This window comes from Orcinus orca, chromosome 16, assembly GCF_937001465.1.
Source record: "Orcinus orca chromosome 16, mOrcOrc1.1, whole genome shotgun sequence".
In the NCBI taxonomy this organism is placed as follows: Eukaryota; Metazoa; Chordata; class Mammalia; order Artiodactyla; family Delphinidae; genus Orcinus; species Orcinus orca.
The window spans coordinates 86,694,228-86,713,752 of record NC_064574.1 but is presented as its reverse complement, the minus strand read 5'-3'; the positions used below and the strand labels follow the sequence as shown (position 1 = coordinate 86,713,752).

Genomic DNA, 19,525 nt, shown 5'->3' with positions numbered 1-19,525 from the left:
CCACCCTAGAAGGCCATTTCTTGAGTCGGCACATTTGCTAAGAAAGAGAACTCTCACAAAATCCCTGGGGACCAGGGGCTGGAGAGATGGTCCAGGGTGGCTCAGCCACGGGTGCAGGGACGCCGGGAGCAAACCACGTCTAGGCAAACGCGCGGGGAGGCCGTGAAGACGCTGTGAACTCAGCGCGGTGAGCAGCAAATCGTTCAACGCTGCACAGTAAGAAAGCGGGAGACGAGACAGCGCTACGCCAGAGAGGGTCCCACGGAGACGCGAGGCGTCCGCGAGCCACAAGAACAGCCCGTGCTCAGAGCCGGGTGAGGGAGGGACGTCTGTCGTACGTGATTTCCCCCGTGGAGTTATGCCCATGACTTTAGCAGATAAATTAGCCAGTTTCTAGTCTGCGGCTGTTACAGTTTTGTGGGGGGGACCCTCTGGGGGTTTTCAGTGTCCACATCTCAAGTGCCCACCTTCCCGCGACCCCAGGTCACCCAGTGGCAGTGGACCTAGCAGCGGGGTGAAAAAGCAACATGCAAGTAACAGGAAGGATAAAACACCCGGGAATAAAGCTAACAAGAAACGTGCAAGGCCTACTAGAAGAAAACAGCCATACTCAGGTGAGGTCGTGAGAGAAGCTGTGAACACGCGGCCGCAGGGCGCTCCAAGCGGGAAGAACAGAAGAACCGACCCTGCAGGGAGCTGGCGCTGCCCGCGGGAACCCGTCCACGCAGCACGAGTCCACCAGGAGGCCCACCTGAAACCTGGCAAGCGAGCTCTAGACCTTCCCTGGGACGGAAGATGGGAGAACACCCAACAAGATGCTGAGAAGGAAAATGATAAAAGGTCGTGCTGTGTCCGGTGTGAAAGCCATGCGGAGGCCCCGGTGACAGCGGCTGCGAGCTGTGCTCGTGCAGGGACGGCGGGCACTACCCCGCGCCCAGGCCAGCCGTCATGCCGCCACCTCCGCAGGCTGTGTCTCTAGGAGCCAGGCAGGGCCTCGCAAGGCAAAAGTTTAAATCACCCGCGTTTTCTAATGAGACCTTTGCAAACTGGGCAAACCCCCAAGACTGGGTGCCCAGACTGGGAGACCCCGGGGACGCACTGCGTGCCTCCGCGTCCGCGTCCAGTGACTCAGCACACACTTTATCACCGTGTCCTGGTGCCGGCCCCGGGCGAGGCCCAGCCCCACAGGTTAACTGGCGTAAAGAGGCAGCGTGGTGCCCACGGTGCTCTCACAGGGTCTGCGCCCCACTGGCCACCTGCCTGCTCGCTGCAGCTCCTCCACAATGACCACCTGGAGGGCAGGACTGAACTGAGATGATCTGTGTGCAGCGCGCAGCCTGCAGTGGCTGCAGCGTCAGGCCCCAAACCACACCCGTGCCGTGGACAACAGTGGTGGCGATGCTGATGGTCAGAGTGCACTCGAGCGAATGCGGTGGGACGACAGTGCGTCCACACAACGGGGTAGCAACAGGCACCGCTGCAAGGAGCACTTAGCTCCATCCTGAGGGGGAAGCAGGCTCTGCGGGACTGGAGAAACATTCCAGGAGGTGGGAACAGCATGACGAAGGACATGGAAGGGTGAGAGGACATCATGTGCTCAGCGACAGCAGAAGGGCCTGGGGGGCCCAACAGGGAGGAAGTGAAGACGTCCACATGGGAAGGTGGGGAGCACGGCCGGCCGCACATCACAGAACAGCACAGGCTCCATCCCTGGACGCTGAACCCGACAGACCTGCCCCAAACAGGAGACGCATTTAACGCCGCCCCGTCCCGCGCGCATGCTCACTTCCCTCCCGGGGGAGGAGCCTCGTCCTGAGACACGAGGGCCTCCGTGGTGAGGCAGCCAGCCTCCAGCCGGCCTCCGCGGGGCGAGCGGGAGAAGGGGCCCACCTCAGAGGCTCAACCAACACGTCCCAACAAGTCCCTCGGGTCTTTTCAAACACGTGCACTCACGCCTCCGTGCGAGGCTCCTGAGAGATCAGCGTTTCTCTCGGGGTTGAGGAGGGGAAGGCAGGTGTCCGGGATGGAAGAGAAGGCGCAGAGGCTCCCAGGCAGGGGACCCGGGGCTGCGGGAGGCCCACTCCTCATGGTGCCACTGAGCACCTCCTCCGATGAGCCTGACCCACACTCCTGCCAAGGACGAAGTTCTCCAGTTGTGCAGGACAAATCCAGAACGTGAAATGAGTCACCACCACGCACATAGGTGCTTTTAATAATTCACGGGAAGCAGCTGGCAGACTGTGATAAGGCCGGGTCCTCCGGGGGGGGGGGGGGGGGCGGGGGGGCGGGGGGGCACACGGGCGATGGCTGCCAGCGTTGAACAATGGAGGCTTGCACCCCCTCCTGGTGATTCACCGGCCCTCGACGCTGGGTTGATGATGATGCAGCGTCAGCAAGGCCCACTGCGGTGGGCACAGCCCCTGGCAGGGCCACAGGTGGTCTCGCCACCATCCTTGCGATCCATGCTCCAGCCCCTTGGAGCCAGAGCAAGCGCTGCTGGTGCTTTTGCGGAAGGAGAGCCCGGGAGGCCTGCGCGTTCCTGGACCCGCCTTGCGGGGCTGTCCTCAGGTGGCAGAACCTTGCTGTAGAGCGCTTGTTATCAGGAGGCCCGCAGCAGCCTCAACATGCGTAGCCACGACCACACAGCCCGCTTCGAGCTGCACCGAAGCAGGAGAGCAGTGGGGGGCGGGAGCTAGTCAGCCGGGCCGCGCGTGCTCTGCCCCCTGTCCGGGCAGTGCTTCCGGGAGGGGCCCTGGGAGGCGGACAGTGGCACGGGGCTGTGAGGGGCAAGTCCCCAGAGTCAGAAGACGAATATCCAGTTCTCGCTCCCTGAAGTTATAAAGTACTGCAGCACTCTTTAGAGTTAGGGTCAAGGGCTTCCCTGGTGGCTCAGTGGTTAGGAGTCCACCTGCCAGTGCAGGGCACATGGGTTTGAACCCTGGTCTGGGAAGATCCGACATGCTGCAGAGCAACTAAGCCCGTGCGCCACAACTACTGAGCCTGCGTTCTAGAGCCCGCGAGCCACAACTACTGAAGCCCATGTGCCTAGAGCCCGTGAGTCATGACTACTCAGCCCATGAGCCACAATACTGAGCCCGTGAGCCACAGTTACTGAGCCTCCGCTCTAGAGCCCGCGAGCCACAACTACTGAAGGCCACGTGCCTAGAGCCCGTGAGTCATGACTACTGAGCCTGTGAGCCAGTTACTGAGCCTGCACTCTAGAGCCCGCGAGCCACAACTACTGAAGCCCCTGCACCTAGAGCCGGTGAGCCACGACTACTGAGCCCGTGAGCCACAACTATTGAGCCCACGTGCCTAGAGCCTGTGAGCCACAACTACGGAAGTTCATGTGCCTAGAGCCCGTGCTCCGCAACAAGAGAAGCCACTGCAATGAGAAGCCCGTGCACGGCAACCAAGAGTAGCCCCCGCTCACCACAGCTAGAGAAAGCCCGTGCGCAGCAACGAAGACCCAACGCAGCCATAAATAAATTAATTAAAAAAAGAAAAGAAAAAAGAGCATGTTTAGTTAAAAAAAAAAAAGAATCAAAAAAATCCTTTTGGGCTTCCCTGGTGGCGCAGTGGCTGAGACTCCGCCTGCTGATGCAGGGGACATGGGTTCGTGCCCCGGTCCGGGAGGATCCCACATGCCGCGGAGCAGCTGGGCCCGTGAGCCATGGCCGCTGAGCCTGCGCGTCCGGAGCCTGTGCTCCGCAACGGGAGAGGCCACAACAGTGAGAGGCCCGCGTACCGCAAAAAAAAAAAACAAACTCCTTTCTGCAGCCATGGCCGGCCTGATCTAATTAGGGTGAGGCGTGTCAACGATACAACTACAGCCAGGGACGTCTTTCCTTGTGATATCAATTGCATTTAAAGGAAAAAACATGAACTGTGCTCACACTTACTAATTATGTTTGCTAATTATCAACAAAAAGTCAGACCGCCTTTGTCTTGTCATCTGCAATTAGCTAAAGATGCTTAAATTTTTCTTTTTTTCTCTCTCCTTTCCTACCTAGTGAACTGACTCTGGGCCAGCAAACAGCAGGTCAGCAGCTGCAGGTGGGAGAGATGCTCCAGGAGCCGGGGCCCCGTTCGCAGCTGTCCACAGAGGGCCTGGGGTTACAGTCAGCAGCCCCCGGATGCAGACTTCTCACCGTCCAGACCCAGAGGAGCCCCGCCCTCCCAGCACCGGAGACGCCCCCAGGGGCACCAAGGCTGTCACTGGAATAGGTGGGAGGGGTGACTGTGCCCGCCCCCCCGGGTCCCACAGTGCACTCTGGGCCACTGTCCCCCTCTTCAACTTCTTACTTCTCCATCCCCTCAGGGGTTTACATGAGAGCAGAAACCTCCCCCTAACCAAATGCATGCATTTTCTGGGTAATCTCACTCCCTGAGGGCTTGACTACGGACCTGTCAGGCTTCTAGCTGCCAGCTCCTGCACCAGCCTGCCTAGCCTTTATCTCCTCGGGGGCTGCAGGACACCCCTGGAACCAGTTCGGGAGGGAGAGCAGGGGTTCACACAAGCTCCTGGACTGAGTGTGGCTCACCTGCACTCCTGGGCCCCGGGCACCGCCGTTTCTCATTTTCCCTTTAACTCAGAAAAAGAAGGGGGAAGTGAAATAACACGAAATAAGCTAAAGATTAGACCATCAAAGGCAGAGATCAGACCCAGAGAACGGACTTGAGGACACGGGGAGGGGGAAGGGGAAGCTGGGACGAAGTGGGAGAGTGGCATGGACATCCATACACTACCAAATGTAAAACAGACAGCTAGTGGGAAGCAGCTGCATAGCACAGGGAGATCAGCTGGGTGCTTTGTGACCCCTTAGAGGGGTGGGATAAGGAGTGTGGGAGGGAGGAGATGTGGGTATATATGCATATGTATAGCTGATTCACTTTGTTATAAAGCAGAAACTAACACACCATTGTAAAGCATTGATACTCCAATAAAGATGTTTAAAAAAAAAAAAAAAAAGGCAGAGATTAAAAACCTGTCTGAGGAGACAGCTACAGCCCAGACCCAAAAGCAAGCAAGAAAGAACCAGCGTAAGGGGCCCACAGCGCCTGGCTTGCGCACACGAAGGCCGCCGGCACCTCATCTCCGCACATGGCCGTCAGCTCAGGCAAGGCCAGGCCCTGCACTGCTGCCCGCCTCTGCAGGGTCAGTACCACTGGGACAAGGCATGTTTCATCCGAAGCTCCCCATGGAGCACGGTCCCCAAGGTCCCCCAGTGGCCTGCGCCGAGTCTGGGGACACCAGGCCTGTCAGAGGCTCTCCACCCTGGCTGACATCAGACTTGCCCAGGAAGACATGAAATGACACCCCTGCCTGGGCCCCCCCCGACCAGTTCTAACTTAATCGGTCTAGAGGAGGGAACAGGTGTCAGGATTTCAAAGCCCCTGGTGATTCACACAGGGACGGAAACTATACGGGTTGAAACTAAAAAAGAGCACAGGCTGGAAGGCACACAGCCCTGGGGCCCCACGTCCCTCGGGGTGCCCCGGCCTCCCCAGCTCAGCGCCCACCCTGGCCTGAGGGCCAGAGCCAGTGGCCAAGTGCAGCAGGGTCTGTCCTCCCTCTTGCTCGGGAGGCACCGGCTCCTATCCACAAGCCCCAGGGCCAGGGAAGGGCCGAGGCATCAGCTCCAAGGCATCCTCACTTCTCAGCCTTGAGGCCTCGGGCATCAGATGCCCACGCACCTCCTCCTGCCTCGTGCTGCACATCACGGAAACACAGCCCGAGGGCACACGCCAACTCAGGCCAGCACCGAGGGGGCGACAGAGGAGACACAGATCACTGAGTCCTCAGGACCTCATCAAGAGGAAGCATCAGGCTTCAAGGACACCCCACCCCACCCCACCCTGGGCGGCAAAGTCGGTGGATGAGAAGGAAGCACGCTCCCCCCAAGCCCCCTCGCCCCCTCCCGCCCCGGGTCTGGAGGCCAGGCAGCTGCGCTCGCTGCCCCAGGTGCCCCCTCCCTCAGCCAGCACGCAGTCAGGCTGCCTTCCCACCTCTAGGACTTCCGCAGGCCCAGACGTGCCCCTGCTGCCCCAGGAAACAGCTCTCGGAGGCTCACTGATGAAATCCCATCACCGGGAAGCCCTGGGCTCCTCTCACGGCTGCCCTTACACACGGGACCTAGGGTCCCTCGCTGGACATGTCCTTCTCTGACTCTGAGTGGAACTGCCCCCCAGGACAGATGCCTCGGACTGGAGCAGCCAGGCAGGGCTTGGCTCGCTGGGTACCTACCCACCGGGAACACCCAGGTGCTTCCCGGCCTTGACTCGGGGACTCCGGACGCCCCAAAGCCCCCACAGCCCAATGTACAACTGCCTCTCAGACCGCCACGCTTCCCCCGAACCCGCGCTCCCCGATCCTCCCATCCCACCCCACCCCCGATTCCTCACCCAGCCCCCGACACTGAGGGTCGCAGCAGCGGTGGACAGAGCAAATTCAAGGATGTGTCTCTTCCACCTGGCAGTCATCCCCACTGTGCATGCCCACGAGAGGCGGGGCTGGGCGGCGCTGACACCGAGACAGGAGCCCAACTCCAGCCGCCAGTTCCAGTGCTCACGGCAGCTTCCCGGGTGCCCCCAACCCGGCTGGCGTGTGGCCCAGGCAGAGCAACCCGATGATGTGAGCAGATACCCCTCCCCTCCCCACAGCTGTGGCCCTCCTGTGCCCGGGGCTTCATCCCCTCAGCGCCCAGACCAGGGCCAGAGCGGCTCACGGTTTCTACAGGATAAGGATGCCAGAAGGCCGAGTCCCTCTGTCCCCCAGTGGGTGGTAAGGACCCTCCAGGTACGGGGGCACCAGCCAGGGCTCCGGGGCCGTGTCTGCACGCGCCCAGGTAAGGGCTCCCCGGCTGCACGGAGGGCGGGGCGGACGTGATCTGACATCAGAAGGCAGCCCACAGCGACAGCAGAGAAACAAACGTGCCACAAAGCAGCCACGCGAGGCTGGAGAGCCCTGTGCTCAGCCTGCACACGCTCCGGGGCCCGTGGGGTCAGCGTGGGGTCAGCGTGTCGTGTGGCTGTGACCTGAGCAGGAGATGCACCGCCGTCCCCACCTCAGAGCCGGCCGGGGGGAGCCCCGCAGTCTGTGCCAGGGGTGGAGGGGGTGGGTGTGTGGCCTGGGCCACGGCCAGGGGGCCACACGCCTGTGCCTGCAGGGCAGGTCCCGACGCTCTAAGGTACCCAGGCCCTGGGCTTCCCTTTGGCCACAAGGGCCACCAACCAGGCGTGTGCCTCAGGGACTCACCATGTCGGCTCTTTGTTTCTGGCCTCCCAGCTCCTCCAGGGCCTGTGACAGCTGAGCCTTCAAGACAAGACAGAAAGTGGGTCAGTGGGCTTTCTCCTCCTGGGGCCGAAGCGACCACCCCTCCCCCACCTCTGCCACATCCACTGCTGCCGGGGGAGAGCCCGAATTCCCACTGTTTGGAAAAGGGGCAGCAGAAACGTGATAACTCGCCAAGTCCACCCCAAGCCCGAAGGGGAGAGAGATTCGGGCTGCAGTCTTAGCGCCCCTGGTAAGAGGCCGGGGACCGGGCCACAGTCCAGCAGGCAGGAGGCACTGACCAACCACAGCGCTCCTCAAGAGGGCACCAGGACGGCGGGGGTGGGACACAGTCGTCGAGCCGCAACGGGGACAAGATGAAGCAACGGGCGCTGGATTTACCCTCCCTCCCGAACCAGCCAGAAAACCAGACGAAACCCCGGAAACGGTGGGTTCCCGGCCTCCACGACACGCAGGCAGCACAGGGCTCGGATCTGAGGGAAGGAAACGGGGAGGCGTGGCCCCCACCGCGCCGGCCCCCAGCCCCGCCCCCTCGGGCCGCGGCAGGACTGAGCACAGGAGGGAGACCGTGTGAGCGGAGGCCTCGCCGGGGAAGACGTGCCCGCGAAGCTGCTCCACGGCCCAGTCACGTGGGAAATTAAAGGCCGACAGCACCCAGTGTCGGAGGACCGGGGCAGCCGCGGTCCACACGCGCCCGTCGGACGCCCGGCACTGGGTGTGGGCGTCGCGTACCCCCGGGGACCCTGCTTGAGCCCTCGCCGCCCTGGGCCGTCGCCTCACCTGGGAGAGGAGAGCGAGGACGTGGCGGCCGCCCACCTGGTGCTCACTCTGCACTCAGGATCCTGAGGCGGCGGTGACGACGGGGACCCCGCGGGGCGAGCCTTCAACGGGGGGCTCCGCCTGCAGCGAGGACCCCAGGGAGCAGGGGGCTGGCGGGGCCGTGGGCCGCGTCAGAGACTGACCGCCAGCCGCTCCTCACGGCTGCTCGCATGACCGAGGCCGGGCGCTTCCTGAAGGGACGGCCTCCTGGAATAGCCTCGGGGAGGCACGATCCCTCATGTTACATCCCGCCCTGGCCAGGCTGGGTGCAGTGGGGCTGGGGGGGCAGGCACATGGCGGGGCTGGGGGGGCGGACAGGAGGAAGGGAACCGGCCGTCCCGGGGGCAGCACACCCTGGAGCAGGCAGGAGGGGACCAGTGACCACAGGGCTGCGTCAGGCCGTCCGGGGGCATCACACTCCTGCCAGACCCCAGGCGCGAGCCCCCGGCCCACGCACCACGTGTGACCGGCAAAGGGGGCACTGAGACCTCGCGTGGCTACTTTGATCTCTGAGTGAGAACTGCTCTCCACACCCGCCAGCGCAGGAGCGCAGGAGCCCAGGCGCAGGGGAGAAGCCGTCCCTGCAGCCGGATGCAGGCAGGACAGGAGGCCGCAAAGCCCAAGGCTGCAGGTCTCATGGACAGAACGAGACCAGAGTTTCAGGCCCCCTGCCTCTCGGCTCCACTTCACACACAGCTTGTGACAAAGTGGAAAGATAAAAGAGGCGAGGAAGCCGGCCGGTTGACAGGGGCCCGTCCAGGCAACGGCCCATAGACACACCGCTTCCACCTGGCAGCAGCCCTGAGGGGCAGAGAGGGCGCCTCCCCACATGGACGTCAGCCTGAAGGCAGGAGTGAGCCACGCTTCCCGTGGCCGCAGAGCACGTCAGCACGTAAGCAGGCAGGCAGCGCACGTGCCGGGCTCCGCCTGGAGCCGAGGCTCTGCCAGGAAGTCCTGGCTCCTGGGCAGGCTGCAGGACGGAGGCCTCCACCCCTCAGAACCCACCTCTGCAGCTGAAGCAGCCGATACCTCTCCCAGACCCGGAGCCCGCCAGGCCCCACTGGTGCTCACAGGGCCACGGTGGTACTTCCACAGAGGACCTGGACCCCGTCCTGGCTTTAACAGCTAGTGTGGTTACCCTGCAGGTGATGGGCCTAGGACCACAGCTGCAACACCCCTGGGGACTTGTGGGAAGTGCAACGTTTCAGCCCCCCACGCCCCAGAGCTGGGGAGGACCCAGCAGATCTGTCTTCACGAGCCCTCCTGGCCACTCAGGCATCACTGCAGGGGTGAAGCCAGACAACAGAGATGAATCCCAACGTCTCTGCGTTCCAGCCGTGTGACCTGGAACAGAGGCCTGGGCTGGGAGCGTCACAAGGTGAAGGAGCAGTTTTCAGCTGTTAGCCCCTCACAGAACGTGGATTGAGACACAACCACCCTCGGACCCGAACAGAACAGATCAACAAAACTAGGAGCTGTTTTGTTGTTGTTTTTAAAGATAAGCAAAATTGACAAACCTTTAGCTAAACTAATTAAGAAAAAAAAAAAGGCTCAAATAAATAAAGTCATAAATGAAAAAGAAAACATCACAAAGGATACGAAGACTTCATAAAAACACGAAGACTCAAGAACTACTGCGATCAACATTATACACCAAGAAACTGGACAACCTAAAAGAAATAAACTCCTAGAAATATACAAATAATCAAGAATGAATCATTAAAAAAACAGAAAATATGGACAGACCAGTAAAGAGTAAGAAAAATTAATCAGTTAAAAAAGAAAAACAAAAACCTCCCTACACAGAAAGGCCCAGGACCACATGGCTTCACTGGTGAACTTTACCAAACATTTAAAAAAGTATTAATACCAATCCTTTTCAAACTCTTCCCAGAAAAATCGAAGAGAAGGGAACACTTCCAAACTAATTTTACAAGCCTAGCATTACCCTGATACCAGAGTCAGACAAGGATGCTACAAGAGAAAAAAAAAAAAAAGACAAAAACCAAAAAACTCACTGGCCAATATCCCTGATGAACACAGACGCAAAAATCCTCAGCAAAATACTAGCAAACTGAATTCAACAGCACATTAAAAAGATCATACACCATGGTCACGTGGGGTTTATCCATGGAATGCAAGGACGGCTCAACATGCACAAATCAGTCGACGCAATACACGTTAACACAAAGAAGGATAACGCGATTATCTCAACAGATGCAGAGAGAGCATCTGACAAAACTTCATATCCTCTCATGACAAAAATTAATTAGGTACCAAAGGAACGTACTTCAACATAATAAAGCCCGTAGCTAATGTCATATTCAACTGTGAGAAGCTGAAAGCTTTTCTTCTAAAATCAGGAACAAGGCAAGGATGCCCACTCTCACCACTCATATTCAACATAGTACTGGAAGTCCTAGCCAGAGCAATCAGACAAGAAAAAGAAACAGAAGGCATCCAAAGAGGAAAGGAAGAAGTAAAATTGTCGCTCTGCAGATGTTATGATCTTATTTATAGAAAATCCTAAAAACTCCACAGGAAACCTGTCAGAATTAATGAACAAATTCAGTAAAGTTGCAGTGTATAAAATCAACATACAAGGGCTCCCCTGGTGGTGCAGTGGTTGAGAGTCCGCCTGCCAATGCAGGGGACACGGGTTCGTGCCCCAGTCCGGGAAGATCCCACATGCCGCGGAGCAGCTGGGCCCGTGAGCCATGGCCGCTGAGCCTGTGCGTCCGGAGCCTGTGCTCCGCAACAGGAGAGGCCACAACAGTGAGAGGCCCGCGTACCGCAAAAAAAAAAAAAAAAAAAATCAACATACAAAAATAAGCTGCATTTCTATACGCTAATAATGAACCATCCGAAAAAGAAACTAAACAGTCCCATTTACGACAGCATCAAAGAACAATAAAATATTTAGGAATAAATTTAACCGAGGAGGTAAAAGATCCATATACTCAAAAGACACTGAAAGTAGACACTGAAATGACAGATAAATGGAAAGACATCCTGTGGTCGTGGACTGGAAGAACTAATACTGTTCAACTGTCCGCACTACCCAAAGCACGCTACAGATTCCATGTAATCTCTATCAAAATTCCACTGGCATTTTTGACAGAAATAGAAAAAAACAAACTAAAAAGCTTCTGCACAGCAAGGGAAACAACAAAATGAAAAGTGACCTATGGAATGGGAGAAAATATTTGCAAACCGTGCATCAAGGAGTTAATATCCAACATATATAAGGAAGTCATACAACTGAATGGTTAAAAAAACCCAAAAGCCAATTAAGAAATGGTGAAAGGATCTGAACAGAAGTTTTTCCAAAGAATAAAAACAGCCAACAGGTAAATGAAAAGATGCTCAAGATCACTAACCATCAGGGAAATACAAATCACAACCACAGAGAGATCACCTCACACCTGTTAGGATGGGTATTATCAAAATGACAACAGACAGCAAGTGTTGAAGAATGTGTTGTGCACTGATGGTGCGAATGTAAGCTGGTGCAGCCACTACGGGAAAGAGTATGGAGGGGACTCAAAAAACTAAAAATAGAACGTGGCCCTCGCCCGTTGCCTGTGGCCTCTGCACGTCAGATCCGTGTCCAACCGCAGAGGATTCCCAGAGCCCGGGTCTCTGGTATTATTTTCTCCCTGTTTGCCTGCCTTCTGTTTTCCATTTATTTAGCACGTTGCTCATCTTGTAACTCTGTCTCAAGATTTTCCAGTTTGTTTCATCTGTGCTTTTTTACAGGAGAGTCATCTCAAGATCCTTATATAAGGGGAGCACTAAACACTTTCACAAGGAAGAAAAAAATCTGGATCTGGTGAACAATGTAGGGTTCAAAAGCTGCTGTTCTTCCTGAAGCCAAGCCCCCCACGGCCAGGGGACGGCGACAGAAAGGCTGTGACGTGCGCCCTCACAGAAGTCCGGGAGGAGCGAGGGAGAGGGAGCAGTGTCGCGCCCACTTCCTCCTAGGCTGGGAGTTGGAAATCACTGCTGCACTCTGAAACTGGGACTTTCCACAGACCTCCATGCAGCAGCCAGCAGCACCATAATCTGTTTTAATTAAATAAATTAGAAAAACACATCAGGCTGATATCTTGAATCAAGGTGGCATGAGCCGCATATTTATAGCCCTGTCGACAGAGGAGGATTCATGACACATGCTACCGACTTCTGCAGCCGCTTTATTAGATGGAATAAGTAAAACCCGTGCAAAACAGCACCAGAGTCGGGCTGCTGGGATCCTCCCAATCTCAACACTTCTGCTTGGTGGTACTGAGATGTTTTTGCTAGAATCAAAGCATGTTTCCCATTAGAACTGACTGATTAAGCTAAATGGGTGAAATGTAATGCCTCTCTAAGAAGTGGATGCATTTTTCAAATTCCTTGTGCCCACATCTGTGGGTCCCGCTCCTTCTCCAGCAAGTGAAAGGTAGGGCCGACGGAGCAGCACGCCCCCTGTACCTGTGAGAGGGCGCCTGCCGTGGGCACACCAGGGGCTGGCCAGGTCCCATGGGGCAGGCGCGGCAGCTCTCACGTCAAGCAGCAGGGTCTCGGGGTCCCAGACAAGAGGAGCTAGAAGAGGGGGCTGGCAACTACAGCCTGCCCACAAATCCAGCCCACCACCGGTTTTATCTGTAAAGTTTCACTGGCACAGAGCCACACCCACCATCTACTGACGGCCCACGGCTGCTCCTGAGCTGTACAGCGCAGAGCCGAGGGGCTGTGAGCAAGACCACGTGGCCACACAGCCCACAGCACTCACTGTCTGGCCCTTTACAGACAATGCCTGCTGACCTCTGCGTGAAAAGCAACAGGAGCTTGGGGGTGAGCGAGGAGGTGGAGAGAGGCCAAGGAGGAGAAGGGGGCAGTGGAGGTGAGAGGACAGAGCAGGGCAAAGACAGAAACAGACAGACACAAAGAGAGAACAGAAAGAAATACGGAAGGAAAGGGAAGAAGGCTGGAGGGAGAAAGAAGGGTGTGGTGGGGGAGGGGCGGGGAGAGGGGCCCTCACCTCCACCAGGCACCCAGAGCCCAGGGCGCCCCGACCCTGACGCCCAGGCAGCGCTCTCTCAGGCGGGTGAGGGACACTAATCCGTCTACACTGTCAGGCCCGGGGGCTGTGGGGACGTCTTCCCTGCACGCACCTGGCTGCTCCCGGCGGTCCCCCAAGACAGCGGAACAAAACGGGGACCGTGGGGCTGCGAGCAGTGCTCTGCTCTCGTCTGCGCTGCCATGTGCCCCCAAACGGTGCTTGCATCACAGCCTGAGGACGGATGAGTCGCCTGGAGGCTCTGAGGAACCCTTAACAAACGGGTTCTATAAAGTTACATAACTTCCTACCATCTGTCAATATGTGATGCTCAACTAATAAACTTCTGCCAGGCAGCTTGAAGCAGCTTCCAGAGGCTCCAAGTGCGGGTCGTTCTCCGAGACTCTGAGACGTGAAATGTTACTGTTTAATAGAACAAGAAGAAGAAAACTGCCCGAAGGACACCAGCCCCGCCCTGCACGGCTCGGCTCCGGCACGGGGCCACTCTGACCTGGAGGGTGAGGTCAAAGCCAGGCGCCTCTGAGCCTGTCCCCTCTCTTGAGGCCGTAGCAGCAGACCCACAAGGGACGGCACAGGGGCCTGTCCTGCCCAAACCCCAGCGTCCAGGCTCCAGCCTCCTGAGCCGCAGGCCTCTCCCTGGCTGCTCAGGGCCTCAGAGGGGTGAGACAGGGTTCAGAGAGCCTGGGTGCCCCCCTGCAAAGGGGCCAGGCTGGAGATGGGAAGCGGGTCTGGGCCGGGGACCCCCAGGCTGCCCCAGAGCCTCACGTGCATGCAGAGAAAGCATCCGCCCGCTCCTCCCCCCTTACCCAGCACCCCACCCGGAGCTGCACAGAAGCCCTCGGCTCTACCAGGAAACTGCTGGGACTGAAGGCAGGTCAGGCCAGCACCCGGGTTTTGTGACTTGCCTTAAAGGAGCACGCCTACGGGGCCTCGTGGAGTGAGGACGGGGGGCGGGGGGCAGAGCACTTGCAGGGCTCCCTCCACACGGCCCATCACCAGCCTCGCGGTTCTGGGCACAGAGGGCACCGCCTTCACACCCACTTCGCCCTGGGCTCCTCCCAGCTCTTTCCTGAATCCAAGACCTCGCCCCACCCCCGCCAGCCCCCTTCCTGAACCCCTTCCTGTTCTTCACTAATGGGCTTAGTTCCTCATGTTGGGGTCACATTCTCCCTAACCCAGTCCTCCTCCTGGGATGAGACCCAGTCCAGGGGAGCCGCCAGCGGCCACCAGAGGGCCCCCCACAAGAACCCCCGCCCCTCCCCCGGGGGATCCCAGGGCCAGCGGGGGCTGGAGGCAGGCGCTGATGGGAGGTGGGCGCCCCCGTCAGGGCAGCACACCCTCCAAGGTGCTCGGGGAGCCCCCCTCCGGGCCCACGTGAGAACAGCTGAGACACTACCGTGGGGCGGCCCCCTGACAGCCCGGCTGGGCGAATCCAGGGAGCTCGCTGATGGGGTGACGGGGCCGCTGGCTGCAACGCTCAGGAATGAGGAGAATATTCCCCAATTTGCCCAATGTTTCCCATTTCCCCAATTTCTCCCCTTCTACACCATACTCCCTCCCACCCTCCGGACACTAGAAAAAAGCCTTCTGCCATGTACGTGTCTCCCCGCACCTGTCACTTCTGTGCCGCTACCGAGTGCTGGGAGAAACCCCTCGGGTCCTGGAGCCCCGGCCCCGGCCCTCTCTCCTCGGGTGCACAGCGAGGTGGCCGTGAGCGGTCCGATCTCTAAGAGGACAGTGTGCACCACCGGCAAGAGAACGAGGGCAGAGCTCCCTGGAAGGCCGGAGTCCCACACGCTCCCTCTTACTCCACGCTCAGTCCTAACCCTAGAGCCAGGCCTGACGGCAAAGGCCCCTCTGCTCCAGCAGCGCCAGCTTGAACATGAACTCGGGCGCAGGGTCCTTCCTGTAGGAGGCTCTCTGCGGATCCCGCCAGCCCAGCCCAGCCAGGACCCCTCATCCTCATACTGCACCGGGCAGCTGGCTCCCCCAGCCCCCCACGGAGGCAGCTTCTCCCAGCCAAGCTCCCGCAGCTCGGGGCCAACCGAGAGCCACACAGCTCCAGTTCCCAGTGGCTCCTAATTGGGCGGGGGGCTCCTGGGGGCCTATGCTTGGCGGGGCCTGGTACAGATCAGGTCAGCGGACGGCTGGGGAGGAAGGAAGCAGGAGGGAGGGGGAAGGACATCCTTGTCCCAGTACAGGTTCCCAGAGGGCTGGAAGGAGACAAGAAGAGGTCTCGGTGATGTGCAGGAAAAAGAACCAAGGCTGAGGAGGAGCCCCTGTCCTGTCTGGGGTCCCTCAGTACAGTCCACATCCCACCCTGCTGGGGGCCTGAACCAGGGAGCAGGACCGGCTGGCTTTGTCTGCTGCCACCTGGTGGAGACCGGGAGGCGTACAGCCCTCAGCAGGAGCAGACCCAGGCCTGACCCACAGGGCACAACGAATCCAACCACGACCTCCACTTTCCAAAGGTGATGGGTGTTTCCAACACTTGGAGTCAGTCAGCCTTTCTTCAGCTGCCTGCACACACTCCAAAAAGGCCAGGGGACAGTGCCCGGTTGGCCTGGCCCAGGAATGCCCTGCTGCAGCCCCTCTGTGCTTGACCCTTTCCACGACAGCAGCTCAGGCCCAGGCGGGGCTCTTGGGGGGAATTCAAGGGGGAGGGACTTGGGGGGCTCCCTCACCTACAGGGAGGACATGTGCAGGACATGTGGAGAGCAAGAACCGCCCCCCCAATGGATGGCCTCGCTGGGATGGCGAGCAGAGCCTGAGTCCAGAACACTGAGGCTGGTCCCAGGGTAACCCCCAGACTCAAAGATGGGGATCTCAGGTCTTCCGTCCTAACACAGATCCGGGGTCGGTGCGGCCTGGGTGGAGGGCAGGAGGCCATCAGCACCCGTGTCCGGAGAGTACAGGGCAGGGACGGGAGTCCCAGCGTGGACAGGGCGGAGCGGCTGCCAGGGCTGGGAGGCCATTCCTCTGCCCTTCCTCTGTCTGGTGCCTCCCGCCCAGAGCCTGGACTGGCCACGTGAGCCCCTGTGGCGATGATGACGATGGAGAGGAACAGCCGTGGCAGTGATGCTGGCAGAGCCGGTGATGTCCACCCCCCCGAATTCTCCCGTAAGTCTGGGAGCTGGAAGGGAAGGCTGAGTGACCGCTCCACTGCACTGCTGACCACAGGAAGGGAAGAAGGGGTCAGGCACTTTCGCTACCAAAACCAGGACAGCCCCAGGCAAACCAGGACAAGTCAGCTCCCTGCAGGCAGGACTCAAGGGGAGACAGGGAGCCAAAGGAACCCGGTGCCCGTCCGCCAGATGCCAGGGGCGGGGCTGTCCCCAAGCCGCCGCCTCGGGCAGGGTAAGGCACGGTGACCACGCTGGTCAACGAGTTCCGAGGTCACTGACAGCCCCTCATCTCCAACATGCAAAAAGCCTCAACATATGGCATTGGAGGTGCCAGAACTGCCAACCTCGTAATGAACTGGAGCACACGCGGTGCCAGACAGGAAGGACCTCGTAACGTAAAAAGCGCCGGGGACGCTGAGGCGTCGGGGGGAGCCTTCCCCGCGAATCCCTCTTCACTAGTGTCTCACGGGGAGCAAATGTGTGGCGGTAAAAACGGCATGGAAGCGCCTGTACCGACAAGGCTGTGCTTGCGGGGGCTGGAGGCGGCCCTCCCCAGCAGGACTGAGGTCTGCACGCAACAGCGTCCGCAGCGCCCCCCCACAGCGGAGCGCGCACGGACGCTGGGCCACTCACCTCCATCTCCGAGCTGTGCGCGTGCACCTTCTGCACCATGTCCTCGGCCTCGCGCATGCGGCGGGTCAGCTGGGGCGAGTACTCGGCCGGGGTCAGCTCACTGTCGTAGGACCCCAGGATGGCGCGCATGCCGTCCCGCTCCTGTGGGCACAGAGGGCAAGAGGTCAGGCCCGTGCGGGCGAGGGGCGTGAGGGAGACAGGAGCAGCGTGGTGGGCTTGGGGTCAAGTTCGAGGGGCAGGCTGCCAGGTGGGGCCCCCTGGGTGGCTCCTTGAAGAGCTCGAGCTGGCCACTTAGCCCGACAGAGCCCACCAAGGCCGAGACGGGCCCTGGCTGCTCTGAAGCCGCAGACCTGCTTGGCCAGTGCCCGGTGAGCCTGGGGCCCATCCTCGAGCTGCACCGTCTGACCTGCGGGGGCCAGCAGAGGGCGGGGGCTGCCTCCATCAGGGTCGGCACCCCTCCCTCCCCGAGTCTGCAGTGTCCCCCAGCTGGGCAGAAGGTCTGGGCCAGTGCTCTGGGTCAGTGTGACCTCCTGAGTCCCGGCAAACAGACCAAGGGACACACCAGTGGGGTCCGCCAGCAAGTGGGTTGGAGTAACCCCGCTCCCGTGACTTCTGACCTGGCCTTTGACCCAGCAACACTCAGAGCGAGGGTCTAAGCAGAAGATTCGGTGGGTAAGGAGAGGTCCCTCTAAGCAGGGAGGCGGCAGGTGTCCAGCAGGGCCGAGGAGTCCTCCCAGAGCGCTCTGACAGGCCCCAGGACCCCCGCGGCACCAGCTCTGGCCTCGGCAAGCTCCTCCCCACCACACCCCCGAGCCCATGGGGTGCCAGAGGCCACGGTCCTGGGCGTCACCGTGCACCAGCCACACCCGGCACCCCTCCTCCATGTAAAGATGCAGCTCAGGTTTCGTGGGGCACACGGACCACACAGCGCTGAGACCACCGCTTAGAGCCACACAGGAATCCCCACCCAGTGGTACCCTACTGGAAACGATGGCCAACGGCACGAGCCCTGGGAGAGACGGGCGGCGCCTCCTGAGCCACACGGGAAGACCCCTTCCTGAGATGCTGGCGAAGGGAGAACAGCAGGGGAGGCCCTCAGAGACCGAGGCTGTCCCCAAGACCAGGAACGGAGCCACCCTGGCAGCCGGGGAAAGGAGGCTCCCCTCCCCCACTGTGGGCCTGGGACCATGGGCCAGTCTCTTCTGGATGCAGCCCCCAAGGGTGCAGGGAGGAGACCTCGCTCCTAGCAGGCTGCAGCACGAGCTGAGGGCTGGCACCTGCCCTCCTCCTGCCCCCATGTCTCCCGGCTGCGGCCGAGGAGGCCCACACAGGCTGCACAGTTAGACAAAATCAGGTTCCCTGCAGACAGCCAGGCTTAACGAGAGCGCGGCTTCTCAAACCTCCCATCTTGCGCATCTCCCGGGTCCTGTGAAACCTCCTTTCAGATTCAGCAGGTCTGGGGTGGGGCCTGAGAGTCTGCCTTTCTAACAGGTGACGTTGCTGGTGTGCGGGCCACACTGGGGAGCTCAGTGGCCTAGCCTGGGCCAGCACAGCCCAGGAAGCAAAGGTGGCTCCCACGAGACCACGTCCGGGTCCCAGCTCTGCTCCGGGCAACCCGAGGCCAGCGCTTTCGTCCACCTGAGCCTCCTCCCTGATCAGCGGGGTGGGTCATCAGCACACTGCACAGGCCGGCCGGGATGACTGATGCCCTCCTGGACCAAGCAGCCAGCCGCCGGCCTGTGAGCCACGAGGCTCACGTGGTGACAGCAGCCCTCTCATCCACACCGGCAAACAGACCTCCACGTTTGGACTCCAGGGCGCAGCCCCTCCCGCAGGCATGCCCGGCGCAGCAGCTGGAGAAGCTCGTGCAGCCTCGCTCTGCACCCCAGCCGGCGCCCCTCGCAGCCCACACACCTGCCAGGGCACCGCGTCCCGGGCGAGCCACAGGGCCAGCCACACCAGCAGCGACTCCGAGGCATGTTCTCGGACCCTCTGCCCCGTGCTCTCGGCCGCTGCTTCCGTGAACTGAGGCCCGACTGCCCGGGCAGAGACCTGCCCCAACTGCTGCTCCACCCCAAGCACCGCTGCTGCCCCCGCAGTCTGCCCAGGCCCCTCCTTCTCAGGTGAGACTGGTGAAGACTGGGGGCTCACAGGGTCCCCTCTTCTCCCGCAGGAGCCCATCGGCCCCCACCCGCCGAGTTCAGCGGTCTACTGCGCTCCCGGGCCTCTGGCTGGGCCATCGCCCCAGCACGGACCTCATCATTAGTTGATGACAAAAAATTCAATAAGTGAGAAATTAAAGTTACAAATCCAACTGGAACTGGTCACACATCCGTGGAAAATTTGTTTCCAACAGGAAGGTTTATCGAGTGTCATAATTTTATTGAAATCCTGTATCTTCCCATTGACTTTTATGGTTTCTAGCTGGTTACACAGTTATTATTACCAGAGCATCGATGCCACGCAGGGGCCGGGGAGGAGCTTCCTTTCATAAACAAGCTGTAATTGTCACCTTTATTGACCAATAAATCTCCAAAATGCTGCCTCCCACTACGGTTCTCTTCTATTACGTCTCCAGGCTAGCAAAGA

General features: G+C 59.7%; 2 protein-coding genes across 15 annotated transcripts in view; both read right to left on the bottom strand.

The window, feature by feature from the left end:
• Window positions 1–19,525, bottom strand: part of MAD1L1 (mitotic arrest deficient 1 like 1) — a 316,733-nt gene that overhangs the window by 113,271 nt on the left and 183,937 nt on the right. For all 14 annotated transcript variants that reach the window (XR_004482842.2, XR_007472361.1, XR_004482844.2 and 11 more), the window contains 2 exons: window positions 16,937–17,077; window positions 7,259–7,315 (listed from right to left, as the gene is read on the bottom strand). Coding sequence is in view for 11 of the 14 variants with exons in the window: in XM_004268980.4 (XP_004269028.1) it covers window positions 7,259–7,315; window positions 16,937–17,077 (198 nt within the window). In the remaining 3 variants the exon portion in view is untranslated. The remainder of the gene's footprint in view (window positions 1–7,258; window positions 7,316–16,936; window positions 17,078–19,525) is intronic.
• Window positions 1–19,525, bottom strand: part of PSMG3 (proteasome assembly chaperone 3) — a 348,811-nt gene that overhangs the window by 293,404 nt on the left and 35,882 nt on the right. The window lies entirely within an intron of this gene.